General features: G+C 42.4%; 2 protein-coding genes across 4 annotated transcripts; one reads left to right on the top strand and one right to left on the bottom strand.

Moving 5' to 3' along the window:
* Positions 1–1,128: 1,128 nt before the first annotated feature.
* On the top strand, positions 1,129–2,065 carry LOC128601569 (uncharacterized). The gene is made up of 2 exons (XM_053614867.1): positions 1,129–1,247; positions 1,310–2,065. The coding sequence occupies exons 1-2, from the start codon at positions 1,129–1,131 to the stop codon at positions 1,899–1,901; spliced, it is 711 nt and encodes a 236-aa protein (XP_053470842.1). The 3' UTR covers positions 1,902–2,065.
* A 6,680-nt stretch (positions 2,066–8,745) lies between these two features.
* LOC128601310 (GTPase IMAP family member 7-like) lies at positions 8,746–17,595 on the bottom strand. 3 transcript variants are annotated; one of them, XM_053614401.1, is made up of 8 exons: positions 17,500–17,595; positions 14,622–15,167; positions 13,230–13,276; positions 11,033–11,091; positions 10,878–10,927; positions 10,385–10,776; positions 9,538–9,675; positions 8,746–8,839 (listed from the first exon to the last, which is right to left on the bottom strand). In XM_053614401.1, exons 1-8 carry the CDS (start codon positions 17,513–17,515, stop codon positions 8,798–8,800), a joined length of 1,290 nt encoding a protein of 429 aa, XP_053470376.1. In that variant the 5' UTR covers positions 17,516–17,595; the 3' UTR covers positions 8,746–8,797. The 3 variants fall into 3 exon arrangements, with proteins under 3 accessions (XP_053470376.1, XP_053470375.1, XP_053470377.1); XM_053614400.1 differs by having other exon boundaries at positions 8,756–8,952; XM_053614402.1 differs by lacking the exon at positions 17,500–17,595 and adding an exon at positions 16,914–17,114 and having other exon boundaries at positions 8,756–8,952.
* Positions 17,596–18,271: the final 676 nt, after the last annotated feature.

Here is an 18,271-nt window from a genome sequence, read left to right as displayed (position 1 = left end):
AACATCTTGGCTCTGATGGGTTTTTTCCCAGCCACTGCAGTACCAATAGGACTCCTAATAATTCTACAGTGTACACTGATAGATGATCGGTCGCCCTTTTTTTGACTACTACTTCATACCGGGGAATGAAAAAAGCCGCACCAGTGTGGCCTGTCTCAGGCTGTTTTGACCCATCTGTATATATGAGTCATTTATCCTGATATTGGTCCATATAGTTTTGAGTTATTATCCCTTGTGGTGCTATTTTAGGATTCTCTTTTAATATTTGTTGTAATAGTGTATCTACAGATGGTTTTATGAATCTCCAGTGTGGTACAGTTGGTATTGCCACAATGGGGTTTACTTGTAGCTGACTGAGACCTGCATTTTGTGCCTTTGCATTTCCTAACCATCCAAAGCTATTAAAGTTAGTCCTATAAAACTCTGAGCATTCTTGTAAGATGGCTTTCGTGGGGTGCACCCTGCTATGCCCTTGTAGATTTACCCAATATGCCAGCATGATCTGTTCAAGATCTATCCCATATAATTTAAGTGGTACTGTTTTATGACGTTTAGAGAAACATATACCTTATGATTTTGAAAATTGATAGTTTAAATCCCCATTCATTTGCCCACTGTTCTACTTTCCCTATTGCATGTTGCATTTTCTTTCTTAAATATTCTATATTCCGACCCCTAACCCAGAGTTCCCCATCATCCGCATAAAGCGACTTTCCTATATTTTCTCCAACCTGATCAAATATGTCTTTAATCATAATATTAAACAGTATTGGGCTACATACACTGCCTTGTACACTGCCTCTCCATGGTTTTCCCTAACTGCGACGTTAATGCTGTGGGTCTATTGTTGGTTTGTGTCTAATAGTCTAATGTGGGTCTAATGATGTTTTTGCTTGTTGAAAGAAAGTTTGTCATTGAGGATTTGGCAACCGAGGAAGCAGGAAGTGTCGCAGGAAGCAGTGTCCCTCGAGCTGACGCTATTCTTTTAATCTCTATACTTTAAAATTATATATATATATTATATATATATATATATATATATATATATATATATATATATATATATTTTACCTTACGTCTGTTGTTTCTCCACTTTTGAGTGCAGATGAGGATTTGCTCGAGCTGCACATGGTGCTGCTGGAACTGGAGGATGTGGAGAAACAGATCCGTGATGTACTCCACAAGCAGGCCCAGCTGCTGGAGCGAAGAACCGCGCTGGAAACATCTTGTGCCTCTGCCTACACAAGGTAAGCACGCAGCTTGGAATTACCACTCCCAGGCCCTCTACGCCGTGTGTTTCTCTGTGCAGGGACCGTGCACCCAAGACTTTTCCAGCCGAGGTCTCCGTCATCACGGACCTTGGGTGCACCAGCAGCAAAAGGCGAGAGCCTCTGGTGTTCGAGATCCCAACCAGGAACCACTTCGCCCCTCTCCATCAGACCAGAGCAAATGCTGTGATCGTCGGGGACTCCATTGTGCGAAACGTCCGCATCGCTTCAACAAAGGGTAAGGTGCACACACATTGTTTTTCTGGTGCTCGTGTCCTTGATGTCGCTGTGCAGGTGTCCGGGATCCTGAAGAAGGACGAGCGCATTGGAGCGGTCGTGCTGCACGCGGGGGTGAATGACATCAGGCTGCGGCAGACGGAGGTTCTGAAGAGGGACTTCGCCAGCCTGATCGAGACGGTACCAGGCAGATCACCCACCACGAAGATCATCGTCTCTGGACCTCTTCCCACATACAGACGTGGAGCTGAAAAGTTCAGTAGACTTCTTGCTTTAAATGACTGGTTAGTTTCTTGGTGTAATGAACAGAATCTGGTGTTTGTTAATAACTGGAATCTGTTCTGGGAGCATCCTGGGTTGTTTCGTCCTGATGGCCTGCACCCCAGCAGCCTCTGAGCGGAACTGCTGTCAGACAACATCTCCAAGATGCTACACACCAAGTGACTACCTACCGTAAGTACATCTTCCTACAATAACATTAACGTACAATAACGTTCATTATAATCGATGTTCAATTAATAGTCCAACACCTGTAGTACATACTATAGAGTCTGTGTCTGTTCCCCGAGCTATACAAATACATAGAAAAGTTCGGAAAGGTTGTTTTAGTAACCTACATAATTAACATAAAATTAGATCATACTGAATACACATCCAGCACCTTTAATCTGAAGTTAGGACTATTAAACATTAGATCTCTTGCATCTAAGCCTCTTATGGGTAACGAAATCATTACTGATCAGGGATGTAATTTAATGTGTTTAACGGAAACTTAGATTAAACCAAATGAGTACATAGCGTTAAATGAAGCCAGTCCTCCTGGATACAGTTATCTACATCAGCCTCGTTCAACTGGTAGAGGAGGAGGTGTTGGTCTCATCCGTAGTCAAAATCTAGGCGTCACACATAAACCTAGTTATAAATTTAATTCTTTTGAAATTCTTTATACCAGTATAACTTATGTAGCCGCAAAAAAAAGTCAATTCCTCTAATTATTATTTACAGACCCCCAGGGCCATATACTGAATTTCTTAGTGAATTTGCAGACTTTATCTCAAACCTGGTTGTTTCTGTAGATAAAGCATTAATCTTCAGTGATTTTAATATTCATTTTGATAACCCAGAAGCCCCTCTGAGAACAGCGGTTGTGTCCATCGTAGATTCAGTAGGGGTTAATCAGAGCGTAATCGGGCCGACTCATAATGGTGGTCACACTCTTGACCTCATCTAACATACGGATTAAATATAGAACATATTGTAATTCTTCCACAGTCTGAAGTTGTCTCAGACCATTACCTTATCTCGTTCATAATATGGATTGATCATAATATTTCCACCTCGCCTCTCTACTGCGTAAAACGTACTTTCAGATCAGCTACTGCACCGAGCTTCATCAATAACCTTCCAGAGAGATCAATTAGATTTGGATCACCGTCTGATCCAATAGAAATCGATCAGGCGACTGAATGCTTAGAGTCAACTCTCCGCTACATGCTAGATAGAGTGTCTCTACGCAAAAGAAAATGAATTAGAGAGAAAAAATTAGCACCCTGGTATAACGATAAAACGCGTACCTTAAAACAGACCACTCGACAGTTAGAACATAAATGGCGTCAAACCAAATTGGTAATATTTCAAACAGCATGGAAGGAGAGCCTACTGAACTATAGAAAATCTCTTAGCGATGCTAGGAAAGTCTATCTCTCCACCTTAATAGGAGATAACAGAAACAACTAGACTGGTACATTTCCTGAAGAAAATGTGAGTGGTGCTTGACATGGCAAAACCGGGACGGGGCGCCAATACTTTTCGAGAGCCAATGGCGAAGGGCGCCAATACTTTTGAGTGCCGGACACGTAGGGCGCCAATACTTTCGAGAGCCAGACAGATAGGGCGTCAGCACTGTTAGAGCTGGCCGTGTAGTGCTCCAACACTTTTGAGAGCTGGACGCTAAGGGCGCCAATACTTTTGAGCGGCGGACGCGTAGGGTGCCAATACTTTCGAGAGCCATACGCATATGCCGCCAATACTTTCGAGAGCCAGAGGCGTTGGGTGCCAATACTTTCGAGAGCTGGACACTAAGGGCACCAATACTTTTGAATGCCGGACGCATAGGGCACCAATACTTTCGAGAGCCGAAGGCGTAGGGCGACAATACTTTTGAGAGGCGGAGGAGAAGGGCGCCAATACTTTTGAGAGCTGATGGCGAAGGGCGCCAATACTTCTGAGAGCAAGACGCATAGGGCGCCAATACTTTTGAGAGCCAGACAGAAAGGGTGCCAATACTTTTGAAAGTCGATGGCGAAGGACGCCAATGCTTTTGAGTGCTGGACACGAAGGGTGCCAATACTTCCGAGAGCCGGCTGCGTAGGGCGCCAATTCTTTCGAGAGCCAGACGCGTAGGGCGCCGATGCTTTCGAGTGCCGGACGTGTAGGACGCCAATACTTTCGAGAGCAGGACGCGTAGGGCGCCAATACTTTTGGGTGCCAGACGCATAGGGTGTCAATACTTCTGAGAGCCGGCCGCGTGGGGCGCCAATACTTTTGAGAGCCGGACTCGTAGGGCGCCAATACTTTTGCCAGCCGGACACTAAGGGCGCCAATACTTTCGAGTGCCGGACGCATAGGGCGCCAATACTGTTTAGAGCCGTCTGAAATGGGCGGAAATAGTTTTAGAGCACGTAGTGTCCGGCGCCAATACGCTCTCCTTTTCAGTGCTCTTTTTTTCTTCATTACTTGTTTGTGTATTATCGGTTCTGCGAACATTCGCTATACAAGCCAGAACCTTATGGATATTGGGGACCAACACCGAATACCTATTTCGAGAGTCTTTCATCACACACACAACATCCCAGACGACATAATGAGATTGCCGGGCTCTCCGTGGATTGTTGTCGGGTTCAGAAGGCGGCGCAGACGGAGGAGGGAGAGGAAGCAAAGCAAAAGCGGGGATGCAGGTCTGGTGTTATGTTAAGGCTAAGAAAACAACCACACAAGCCACCTTTACCGAGCCTGGTTCTCTCCAATGCCAGATCCCTAGTGCATAAAATGGACAATTTGGAATTACAACTAGCTGGAAATCGCTACGTTCGTGTTTGTTGTGTTTTGATTATTACTGAAACCTGGCTTCATCCGAGGATACCCAATGCTAGCATGCAGCTAGCAGGTCGTACTATGCTCCGCTGGGACAGGACTGAGGACGGGGGGGGGGGGTTGCTCTGTATGTATGACCTCGAGTACATGTCTATAAGATGTCGGCCCTTTTTTCTACCGAGAGAGCTAACAGTAGTGATTATCACGGCTGTGTATATTCCACCCGACGCCAATGTGAACACTGTGCTCTCTCTCCTGTTGAACACCATAAACGAACAGCAGTGGGCTTACCCCGACGGTGTTCACATAATTGCAGGAGATTTTAATAAGGCGAACTTGAAGTCTGTGCTCCCGAAATTTTATCAACATGTTAAGTGTTTTACTAGAGGGGCGAACACTCTGGATCATGTTTACTCCAACATTAAGCATGCATATAGAGCCATACCTTTCCCCCACCTCGGCCAATCAGGCCATCCTCCTCTCCCTCCTGCTCTCCCCTGCCCACACCCCCCTCAGACGCAGTGTCACGACCACTATAAAGACCGTTACCACCTGGCCTGACGATGCATTCTCCAATCTACAGGACTGCTTCGAACAGACAGACTGGGATTTATTTGAACATCAAGAGCTAGAAACATTAACTGGAACGGTACTGGACTATACCACGTTCTGTATCGGAAATGTGACTGTGGACAAAAACATTCGGGTTTTCCCAAACCAGAAACCTTGGATGACCAAACAGGTCCGCACACTCCTCAGAGCCCACGACGCTGCCTTCAGATCTGGTAATAGAGCTCTGTATAGAGCCGCTCATGCCAACCTGAAAGGAGGTATTAAGGAAGCTAAGGCGGACCATAAGAGGAGCATAGAGTCCCACCTGTCCAGTAAAAATAAACGAGAGGTGTGGCAGGGCATACAAGACATCACAAACTACAGAGGCCGTGATGCGACAACAGGAGACCTGAGTGCGATGCTGGCAGAAGAGCTAAATTGCTTCTGTGCTCACTTTGAAACATCACAACAACAGCACTCATCTGCTCCAGCCTTACCTCCACCCTCATCTGGCTCCCGCACCAGTCCAGCCCTGCCTCCATCCACTCCTGGTTCCTGCACCACTCTACTTACTGTGAGGGAACACGATGTTAGACGGATGTTTCTGGCAGTGAACCCCAGGAAGGCTGCTGGCCCAGACGGAGTACCTGGTAAGGTGCTCAGATCGTGCGCCCACCAGCTTGCCCACATCTTTACCAGAATCTTCAATCGCTCCCTGGCACAAGCAGTCATCCCGTCCTGCCTAAAATCAGCCACAATCATTCCAGTGCCAAAGAAGTCTCCCACCACTAGCCTAAATGATTATCCTCCTGTGGCCCTCACTCCAGTTATCATGAAGTGCTTTGAGAGATTGGTTCTTCAGCACATCAAGGACTACCTCCCCCCAGACTTCGATCCTTATCAGTTTGCTTATCGCGCAAACAGATCCACAGAGGATGCTATCGCCGTAGCTGTCCACTCCGTGTTGAGACATCTAGAGCAGCAACAGAGCTACGTCCGGATGCTTTTTGTGGATTACAGTTCGGCTTTTAATACAATCATTCCGGATATGCTCATCACCAAATTGGTCACTCTTGCCCCTCCCCCCCTCGCATGTGCCTGGATAAAGGACTTTCTCACCAACCGGTCGCAGACAGTGAGACTCGGACCCCACCTCTCCTCCACTCGCACGTTGAGCACAGGTTCTCCACAGGGCTGTGTGCTGAGCCCCCTCCTGTACTGTCTCTACACATACGGCAGTAGTCCGTTCCACAATAATAATCTTATCGTCGAGTTTGCTGACGACACCACAGTGGTCAAACTCATCTCAAAGGGAGATGAGGTAGCCTACAGAGAGGAGGTCCTGAACTTGGCAGCCTGGTGTTCAAAGAACAATCTGGCTCTAAACACCAAGAAAACCAAGGAACTCATTGTAGACTTCAGGAAGCACAACACTGAGCTGGCCCCACTTTACATTAATGTTGAGTGTGTGGAGAGGGTCCACACCTTCCGGTTTCTTGCGTCCTTATCTCTGCAGACATCTCCTGGACGGACATCATCACAGCGGTTATCAAGAAGGCTCAAACGCGGCTACACTTCCTGAGGGTTCTCAGGAAGTACAATCTGGACCCCAATCTGCTGCTGACCTTCTACCGCTCGTCCGTCGAGAGCCTGCTGACATACTGTATCACGGTGTGGTACGGTAGCTGCACCGCGGCAGACAGGGAGAGGCTTCAGAGAGTAATAAGAGCAGCACAGAAGATCACTGGCTGCCCTCTCCCCTCCCTGATGGATATTTACACCTCCCGTTGCCTCAGCAGAGGAAAAACTATCATTAAGGACAGCTCTCACCCTGGCTCTGATCTGTTTAATCTGTTGCCCTCAGGGAGACGTTACAGGTGCATCAGAACAAGGACTAATAGATTTAAGAATATTTTTTTCCCAAAAGCTATAACCATTCTAAACACAAACATGTACTAATTTCACAGTATATGTATATAGTGTCTCAGAACTGTGCATTTCATAGTACCCCACCCCCGCCCCAATATCTTGTTTATTTATCTTGTTTATTTTTTTTTTGTTTATTTTATTTACATGTTGGCACGGAACAAAAAGGAGTGGCTCTTAATTTCATTGTACATGTGTATAGTGACAATAAAAGGCATTCATTCATCATTCTTAGAGCCGACCGTGTAGGGCGCCAATACTTTCGAGAGCCGGACAGATTGGCTGACAGTACTGATAGAGCCGGCCATGTAGTGCAGCAATGCGTTTTAGAGCCAGCCGTGTAGGGCGCACATACTTTGGAGAGCCAGCCAGGTGGGGTGCCAATACTTCCGAGAGCTGAACTGATCGGGCACCAATACATTTTAGAGCCGAATGTGTATGGAGGCAATTCTGTTACAGCTTTCTCTTGAAAGGGCCAATACTTTTGAAACTCAATGCAAATCCGAATTTGAGCTTCCGTACCAGGAATCGGCATTCCGACCGCTTCCCTAATACATAGCACACCTCTCCTCAATAAGCTGATCGATTTTACACCTCAACCGTCGATCTCCGACAAACGGTGCAGGACTAGTTACGCGCCGAAAAAAGTGGAAGAATAATAATTATTATAATTATAATAATAATAATAATGAGTATGCTGAATAACAATAGTAGTGCTTTTCAAGCATCACTAACTAGAATGGTACATTTCCTGAAGAAAATGTGAGTGGTGCTTGCATGGCAAAATTCGGATAGGGCAGCAAAACTTTCGAGAGCCGGACATGTAGGACATCAATACTTTCGAGTGCCGGACGCTAAGGGTGCCAATACTTTCAACGGCCGGACACCTAGGGCGCCAATACTTTTGAGTGTCGGACGCTAAGGGCGCCAATACTTTTGAGAGCCGGACGTTAAGGGCGCCAATACTTTCAAGTGCCGGACGCATAGGGCACCAATATTTTCGAGAGCCGGACGTGTAGGGCACCAATACTTTTGAGAGCCGGATGCATAGGGCACCAATTCTTTTGAGAGCCCAACTCTAAGAACGCCAATACTTTTGAGAGCCTTACTACTTACTACTATTGTTATTTGGCATACTTATCATTATTATTAATTATTATCATTCCACGTTTTTTGGCACATAACTAGACGGGAGAGGTGTCAAATAATCGGCTTATTGAGGAGAGGTGTGCTACGACTTTTGGAAGCGATCAGAATGTCGGCATTCCCGGTACGGAAGCTCAATGTCGGAAAATTTCCCATAGACTTGCATTGAGTTTCAAAAGTATTGGCCCTCTAAAGATAAAGCTATATATATATATATACATATATATACACACATATATATATATATACACACACACACACACACACATACATACATGGATTGCAATGTGCGTGTGTGTATTTTATGGTCTTTGCATCAATAAATCTGTTCTGATGCCTAATAAACTCTTTATAATGCACTCAGTGAAGTATTAATATGAGCAATTATGTCCAATTAGGACTTCAAATAGATGTCATGGACCCCATCACCGTATTTAACTTAACACACACACACACACACACACACACACACACACACACACACACCTGCTTTTAAACTGCAACTGAAACACATCAAATAACAAAGATTCTCTGATTAATAAAGATTTTATTATTTACTTGAACCGTGTGGGACATCAGTGAGATTTTACAGTGAGCTTCAGGGCTTCAGCTAAACTCTACAGAGACACAGGAAATAAATGACATACATGTGAACCAAACCCAGATGATTTTAATCTTACTGCATGTTTCAAACAGACACTAATGGCTTTTCCTCAGGATCAGGGATTGGCTGTAGAGAAACACAGACAAATATAAAGTAGTTACAGTGCTCATCATCATCATCATCATCATCATCATTACAGGCAGTTAAACTGCATCAATAAAGGTAATTGTCCATTTTTTCTTCCAATTTGTTTCTTGTATTTATGTTAAATGTATATAATTTATAGGTCATGTGAAGCATTACTTTGTTATCTTAAATATAAAAAGGCTCACACACCTTATATGTGCATCAGTGACAATTGATTTAGTTTTTACATTTTTATTTATTTACTTATTTTCTGCCTATTAGTCACTTTTAAAAGTTTAAAGTGGTCCTGACACTTTAAAAGACAAAAACATTTATATTGTACAACTTAGAGTGCTCACCGATGTACAGCAATAAAATAAGTAATAAAATATTTATAAAAATGTATAAATTTGCAAGAAATAATTGAAATGGTTATTTCCATGGTCGGTCGTTAAGCACTCTGTGTTGTGAAATATACATGAAACACGCTGAATAAAGATTTATTAGGCGTACTCTGGCCTATAATTATTTATATCTCAGATAGCGATAGCGACAGCTCAGTAAACACCACTCTGTATTTCTCACCACGACTCGCTTTCTCCCCATGATGATGTTCAGGTTGTTGAGAAAGGAGTCCTTCATACTCTCCAGCAGTTCCTGGTGTTCCTTCCTCTTCTCCTTCAATCCGTCTGATTCCCTCACCCTGTCCCAATCTTCTTCGGTCTACAGACAGACACGAAAAAGCAGCATTTATCAGCAAAGTTTCACACGCTTAAACCTTGTTCATTTGCATTAAACATAACGGTAATCTTCAACTAATCCCAATACTTAACCCCCATTTCAGAATGTACAGGATAACCTGCTCCTGAGAAGTTACATTAACCTTTTCATGCACTTTATTTGACTTGTGTTAATTGCAGAAATGATATTTTCCTGTAAAGTTAGTCTAAGAAAAAACATGAAGTGATATTGTTGATGTTAAAAATATATATGTCCTGAGACTGTTGCATGACGCAGCTGATTAAGGAGGTAAAAACAAACTAAACTCTTATCTTTAATAAAACAAAGATAAAATGCATTAATTAAAGAGTCTGCACCGAGATGTTTTTTAAATAAATAATATTTAATTATATCATTTTTATATTAGGTTATTATTTACAATTCACTGTAATTGCTAAACATAAAACTGTTAAATTAAATAAAATAGTAAACAAAGATGCTCACTGGAGAATTTGATCTGTGATATTGTGTAAAAGGTTTGTAAAGATCTATCAGAGGTGTTCAGAAAGACAAACAGCCTCTGGTTTATGTTAAATTACACTTGGCATCTTTTCTTAAAAACAGCCTCGAATTGATTCTCCATAAGTGTAGACACTTTACATGAAAGAGTTCATTTAGTGTGAATTTAAATGAGAAACAGTGATGAACTCACCATGTCCTCAAAGGTTTGCCCACGGTAATACTGCTCGGTTCCTGGAAACTGGAGGCCGTTCTTAAACAGCTCTTCGAGGTTGTTTGAGACGAGATGCAGCGTCTCATCTTCAAAAGCAAACACCTTCTCGTCCTCACACACCATCAGCACCAGATCACCATTGGGGGAGCAACAGGGGAACTCCTCAAAAACACCAATCACCTCCATGAACATGTGTTCTGGGAGGTAGAACTGCTCCCACTCATCGACCATGTCGGGCTCATCTTTGTACGATGTTTCTTCCAAAGTTCCGACCTTGAAACTGTACTCTTCTACCTTTTTCAGTTTAATCTCTGACCCCCTGTTATCCGAAGCAACTTTTCTGATCTTCTGGAGATAAAGCTTCACCCCATCTAAACAAGCATAGAATTAATCACAACCACACATCACACCGACGCTTATTTATATTATTTAACATCAGAGTTTAGTCGTAGACATGTTTATAAACATTTACCTTTTTTGAGATCCGGAAGAAGGAAGTCCTTCTGAATTTTATCTTGTTTACTAAATAGTCAGAGAGAAGATTCCACACAGTCATTGAATTTTATTATTATTACTATTATTATTATTGTTAAAGAGTCACAGATAGGAGTAAGAAAACCTACTCGCCTCATTGTTGATGATGATCTGGTTTCCACATGAAGATACTGAGAGAAGAGCCGGACTCCCTAAGTGTGTGACATCAGATTGAGAAATACGCAGTCAACAGAGAATAACAACGACGCGCATGCGCACATCAGCCAGAGGGCGGACTTTCAGCTTCGGTCATTTAAAAAGAGCAAATCACCAGAAAAGCCTTCAGTCTGTCCGTAAATATTATTTATGTTATTTGATTAGTCATTATATCTAACAATGTGTGTGTGTGTGTGGGTGTAACAGTGTAAACTTGTGTAACAGTGTAAATTTGCTGTCCCCTCAAAATAACTCCACACACAGCCATTAATGCAGGGGTCGGGAACCTATGGCTCGCGAGCCAGATGTGGCTCTTTTAATGGCTGCATCTGGCTCGCAGACAAATCTTTAATAATAAAAAAATAATAATGTTAAAAATATAAAACATTCTCATGTATTTCAATCCATTCATTTCCTACCGCTCATGTTCATGGTTGCGGGTGGCTGGAGCCAATCACAGCTGTCCTCTGGGACAACACCAAATTTTTATTGGATAATGCGTAACGTACACGGGTCGTTGTGAGGTCAGGAAGTAAACTTCCCTCCTTTTAATCAAGTAGTCAGCTAGCTAATTGCAGAAACCCTTTTATCGAAGAAGATGGCTAAAAGAAAAAAAGATGAGTATCGTACTTTTCAGCAGGAATGGACAGAGGAATTCGCCTTTGTGGAGAGAGCAGGTTCTGCAGTGTGTCTAATATGCAATGATAAAATTGCATCGATGAAACGGTCAAATATAAAGTGGCACTTCGACACACGCCGTACTACATCGCGGGCTTCACATCTAATCTCCTGCAGTCATTCAAAGCGCGCTTTGGAGAATTTCGTGAGCACACTCGTCTTTTTAAGTTCATCACTCATCCACACGAGTGTGCAGTGGACAGCGCCGACCTGAGTTACATCTCCGGTGTCTCCGTCAGAGATTTTGAGCTGCAAGCTGCTGACCTGAAGCCCTCAGACACGTGGGTGAATAAGTTCAAGTCACTGAATGAAGATTTGGAAAGACCTGCACGACAGCAAGTAGAGTTGGCGAGCAAACACAAGTGGGGAGAAATGAAAAAACTTCAACCCGAGGACCAGCTGACTGTCAAAACTTGGAACGCGCTTCCCGTCACATACCACACACTGCAGCGTGTGAGTATTGCTGTACTGACAATGTTTGGCTCTACGTATGCATGTGGGCAGCCTTTCTCACATCTAAAGAACATTAAGACCAACCCACGATCACGTTTAACGGATGGAAGTCTCAACGCCTGCATGAAGCTTAACCTCACCACGTATCAACCAGACTACAAAGCCATCAGCAAAACCATGCAGCACCAGAAGTCGCATTAATGGTAAGAAGTACTTTATTCATCATTGGTTAGCAACAGCATAACAACGTTATTAAAAATAATTCAGAGACTTATTGTACTTTAAAAGTGTTGGTCTTATATAAAATGCACACATTTACTTGTATTTAGTTTTAAACATATTGTATGGCTCTCACGGAATTAAATTTTAAAATATGTGGCGTTCATGGCTCTCTCAGTCAAAAAGGTTCCCGACCCCTGCATTAATGTCTAAACATCTGGAAACTAAAGTGAGTACACCCCTAAGTGAAAATGTCCAAATTGGGCCCAAAGTGTCAATATTTTGTGTGGCCACCATTATTTTCCAGCACTGCCTTAACCCTCTTGGGCATGGGGTTCACCAGAGCTTCACAGGTTGCTACTGGAGTCCTCTTCCACTCCTCCATGATGACATCACGGAGCTGGTGGATGTTCGAGACCTTGTGCTCCTCCATTTTCCATTTGAGGATGCCCCACAGATGCTCAATAGGGTTTAGTCCATCACCTTCACCCTCAGCTTCTTTAGCAAGGCAGTGGTCGTCTTGGAGGTGTGTTTGGGGTCATTATCATGCTGGAATACTGCATACTGATCATGCTCTGCTTCAGAATGTTACAGTGTGTGTGTTGTACATAAGTATACCAACTGCTTGTTAATAGAATCTGAAATTTCCATGAGGGCAAAAGCCTAAGTCCTAGTTTTTTTTCTGGAACATGCCATGTCAGTCAGTACACGGGTATGGAAATTTTAGTACAGCTCAACCCTAGAAAGTTGATATCTGACCAGGACTGAATAAGAATCTGCTTACCTGTCCTTGTACTGCTTGCTCATCTTGTTTCTGGTGAGCGGTCAAGTCTGTGAATAAAATGTAAAAACAGCAGTTAGGAGACAATACATGTTATGATTTTTTTTTAGACAGAGGTTCACAGAAATTCCACTGAAGTACTGAATGTAACCTTTTGGAGGGTCTGTTACTGACTAGTAGCTTATTTATAATATCTAAAATTCTGCTAAGTGTACGTGCAGGTCTTTTGCAATCACTCGATGGTTTCTCACACCCTGCCTTCTCAGAAATCTAGTTGCAGCCATTGACAGCTTCCTTTTTCTGTCCTGTTCCAGGTATTTCATACATTTTCTACCCCTAGCCAGTTCAGGTATTTCACGTGTTCCAGCTCAAGCACACCTGGTGCAGTTAATGAAGCCCTTGATCAAGTGTGCTTGGGACAACACCTGCTCTGCATACTTGTGCTGTTGTGAGGGATTCTATTCAGCTGGTGAATAATTTTGAGACTGGAGAAGTCATTATAAGTTCCATTTCAGTTGAATTTGGCAAAAAAACACTTGAAGCATTCATTGTGTTGAACTGTTACAATTACATTTGTTTATCGCAAACAGCTGAAAGTCTGTACATTCTGTCAATAAACTTGATTTGCAATGGGGGGTGAATAATTTTGATTTAAGTGTATATAAAGTGCTCACAGTAGAAGATTTTAATATATATTTTTAAAGATTATTAATTAAGATCTGTGTGTTAAGATTTGCGTCAAATTAAGATTTGTCGTTTGTTGTGTCAGAAGCATGGTTAAACGCTAGTTTGTGAATGGAGGGCGGAGTCAGGGAGAATGAGAGCATGTTTTCTTGTTTTTGACTGATGTCCGAATTGATCTGAAAGTACAGAGATACAAGCCAAACAAATACAGCACCGCTCCTCCTCACTCCTACCTCCTGTCTAATCAATTCCTCATAAAACCAGGGTGTCACACCATAATTCTATGATTATAAAATAATAAAGTCATTATGTACTGTGGATCAATGGAAATTCATCCTAATTAAAGTATGGAAATTAGTGGCTGTATATTTTCTGTTTCAATGCTGCCACCATTCACTGCTCGGAGAGCCTTTGAAGCAGGATTCCGTATAATTTCAGGTGTGCCACAGGTCACACGCATGCTTTTTCATTATCTAGATAAAAGAAGTTTAACAGAATTTGTGTAGGTGATATGAAAATACATTGGAGTAAATGGTTAATATTCAGGTGCAGTGCATTAAGGGTAATGTAGGTTGGTGTGAGATTTGGAGATTTGAGTGTGTGCGCATCGCAGAGAGTGTCTTGCTATTCCTTTGAACACTTCCTGTTACATTTAACTGGTTTGTCTTGATTGTGTCTTGAGGAAAACCTGTAGTTCTGCAGCAGGCTCACCATCAGGTTTAAACGACTTCTCTAACTTCTCAAACAGCTGACAAACTGAGCTCCTGCTCGATTCGTGTAACTGTGAAAAACTGTGATGCCTCCCATGACATTCCTCTGTTAACTCCTGAATGGCAGTGAATCTTAATTCATCTTCTGATGTATTAAACCCACTGTCTGTGTTTATCACAATGGAGTAGTTTATGGCTTGATCGCCGAAGGAGTTCAGGATGTATCTCAGTAGGTTTCTGTCTTTCTGTGTAAAGTCATGAGGCTGTACCACAAGTAAAAATGCATGAGGTCCAGGTCTAGAACATGAAACACACTCTTTTATTTTCCGATTCAGCTCCTCATTAGAGAGTTTAGGGTCGTACAGATGAGGTGTGTTGATGATGGTGATGTATCTTCCCTCCACATGTCCTCCGACACTCTCACAGTGACGCTCTACTGAATGTGGACGATCTTCAGTCTCAAACGCTGATCTGCCCAGGATGAAGTTTCCCACAGTGGAGGTCTGTGGAAAACTTTTCCCCAAAATAATAATCCTCAGCTCTGACACTGTGAAAATAGAATAGGAAATAGAATAATTAATCTACCAGCAAATAGCTGATCACAGTCATATCATCATAGGGAATTTTCCTTAATGAGCAGGATGTATAACACTGATCACAGGTATTACTGTAAACAACGGTAACTAACAGTAAACATGAACCACCAGTGGGCATTAACTAACAGTAAACATTAACTACCAGTGGGCATTAACTAACAGTAAACATGAACCACCAGTGGGCATTAACTACCAGTGGGCATTAACTAACAGTAAACATTAACTACCAGTGGGCATTAACTAACAGTAAACATGAACCACCAGTGGGCATTAACTACCAGTGGGCATTAACTAACAGTAAACATTAACCACCAGTGGGCATTAACTACCAGTGGGCATTAACTAACAGTAAACATTAACTACCAGTGGGCATTAACCCAATTTTTGCTCAAAAATGCAAAAGACTTCAAATATACCTCATTTATACTTTCTTCTTGTCTTATTCTTTGAGTTGGAGATATTAGCTATGTATGGCATACTTGCATAATGTTTGCAAATGTTGGCTTAGGGACCGTCTGGTAATTCCACCCACTGAGTTAAAACGTCGATGTTGTCCATAGACTAATTAAAATGACATAACTATTAACATACAAAAGTCATTTAAAAACACATTCCGGTTGGGCGGAGTCATGACATGAGAGCAATGACAGTGGTAAATCTCGTGCACATCGGACCAACTTCATCCCGACCATTGCCTGCATTCGGGGGTGCTATGGACCTCCTCGACCACGCCCTACGTAACTTAAATTTTCCCCGGTTCTGATGCATCTGCCAAGTTTCCTGACGTTTCAGGTATGTTTATGCTCTTAAAATCACACGAATGCATGAAAAATAAACAAACATGCTGAAAACAATAGGGCCCTGCACCTCGGGTTTGCACCGGAGGCGCGGCACCTTCGGTGCTCGGGCCCTAATATCTCCAGCTCAAAAAATAAGAATGCAAGAAACTATAAAAGAGGCACATTTTAAATCATTTGCATTTTTGAGCAAAAATGGGGTTTTAAACATAGTTGATTAGTAATATAATCTTCAATATTAAAACAATAAATTAATGAACGCGTCTTCATTTGTATTTTGTTTTATAATTTTAAACCAAAAGCGAATGAGCGCAACGTACACGGACTCAGTCGAGTAAATAAGTCAAGCCATTGACTGAAGTCATCATATTAGACTGAACACGTGTAAAGATATGAAACTATAATATAACCTAGGGATGCACCGAAATGAAAATTCTTGGCCGAAGGCCGAACACGTTTTTCCCATTTATTTTACCATTTTTTCACCATTGCATGAATTAAATAGTCTAAATGTGCTTTTTACTATTTTGTCAAAAACTAAAATTTCAAAATATTTATTTAACAATGAACATTTTTTTTTCATTCCAGCAGGCATAGGCTACCAACAAGGCACAATATAACTTTAAATAAATAAATGAGTAAGATAAAAATATTTTGATGTGGTCATCTTTGAGCCCCTTGAATAGCCTATGTTAGGTCTATAACTGACTGCTGAAAGAATGGAACACTCTGTAGACTACAACTAAAAGTGCATTAAAATGTGCATTGACAAGAGTGCAGAAAATGGTTCTATACGGCAGATTCTATTGGGGATATATACCGCTCGCGTCCCTGTACACCTCACCGAGTATTATAGTAGATACAGGATTTGTCTGCCTGCCCTTAAATAAATGTCTTTACCTGCTTCCATACTCTACTCCCTTACGTCTCGCGACGTGACGGAATACTACGTGACGGATAACATGTCCACAGTAAACAATGTAAACAAAGTTATAGCAGAACAGTTGTCAACATCCGAAGAGCATGCGGTCGTTCACGTAGCACGTGCATGCGCGCGCCCCCTCATCGCACCGAGCGCGCTGCCGGAAATGGAGATCATGAAATTCGCGCGTCTCACTCTGGTTGCTAGGCTATTTGGCGCGTCATCACACACGTCAGTGTTCGGTCAAATTTATTCGGCCGAACACCCAAAGTATTTTTATTTATTTATTTATTTATTTATTGCTATTTTCGGCGAATAATTTCGGTTGCCGAACATTTGGTGTATCCCTAATATAAACAGATGAACAGGAAAACACCTCCTGGATTAAGACGTTTACGCTGTGACTTGTGCCTTCGAGTCGCATTTTTAATATTACACACACATTAACACATTGAAGTGCAAATATCATTGAATTGAACCCGGAATGTTGTTTATGAATATTGTTTAACCCGGGCTTAGTCATTTACATCAGTTTAAACTGAATTATTTTTATTTAATCCCTACCTTCAACCGACGCCATTTCGTGTCTCTGCTAAGGGTCTTCTGGTTTTAACGTCGGTTGGCAAACCAATTTATGGCGCATTAGCGCCACCTACTGGACTGGAGTGTGGGCAGCAGATTGGCAGGGGTAAAAAATAGTAATAAATAAATGATAAACAAATAACTATATACTAGATATTCCTACTAGAGTACTAAAGTCTCTCACTTATCCCAGTATTTTTCAGATAGTATATTAGGGGGCCATGCATTTTCCCAGATGTTTTCCCCAGCAAGTTCTCTAGTGTCATGTTTTGTTTTCCAATCTGCATCTCTAGCTCAGTCCTTTCCTCCTCATACCTTTTTTTGCAGTCTAACAGAATGTCTTTTACAGTCTCTTGTGTACTGCAGTGTGTGCAGAGTCCAGTGGGGTGTTTTCCTATTCTGTTGAATGCTAGATTTAAGCCAGCATGACCTATTCTAAGAAGCGTAATTATCATCTCTTCCTTTGGGTTTCTGCCCTGCCTCACACTCATGCCTACTTATTTTTGTATGGTATATATGTGTCGTCCGGTGTCAGCGGTGTCCCAGTGTTCCTGCCATATTTTATGTGTGTGTGTCCCTTTATAATGGTTTTGAATTACCACTCCCAGGCCCTCTACGCCGTGTGTTTCTCTGTGCAGGGACCGTGCACCCAAGACTTTTCCAGCCAAGGTCTCCGTCATCACGGACCTTGGGTGCACCAGCAGCAAAAGGCGAGAGCCTCTGGTGTTCGAGATCCCAACCAGGAACCACTTCT

This window comes from Ictalurus furcatus, chromosome 25 (assembly GCF_023375685.1).
Source record: "Ictalurus furcatus strain D&B chromosome 25, Billie_1.0, whole genome shotgun sequence".
In the NCBI taxonomy this organism is placed as follows: domain Eukaryota; kingdom Metazoa; phylum Chordata; class Actinopteri; order Siluriformes; family Ictaluridae; genus Ictalurus; species Ictalurus furcatus.
This window is presented reverse-complemented; position numbering and strand designations above follow the sequence as displayed.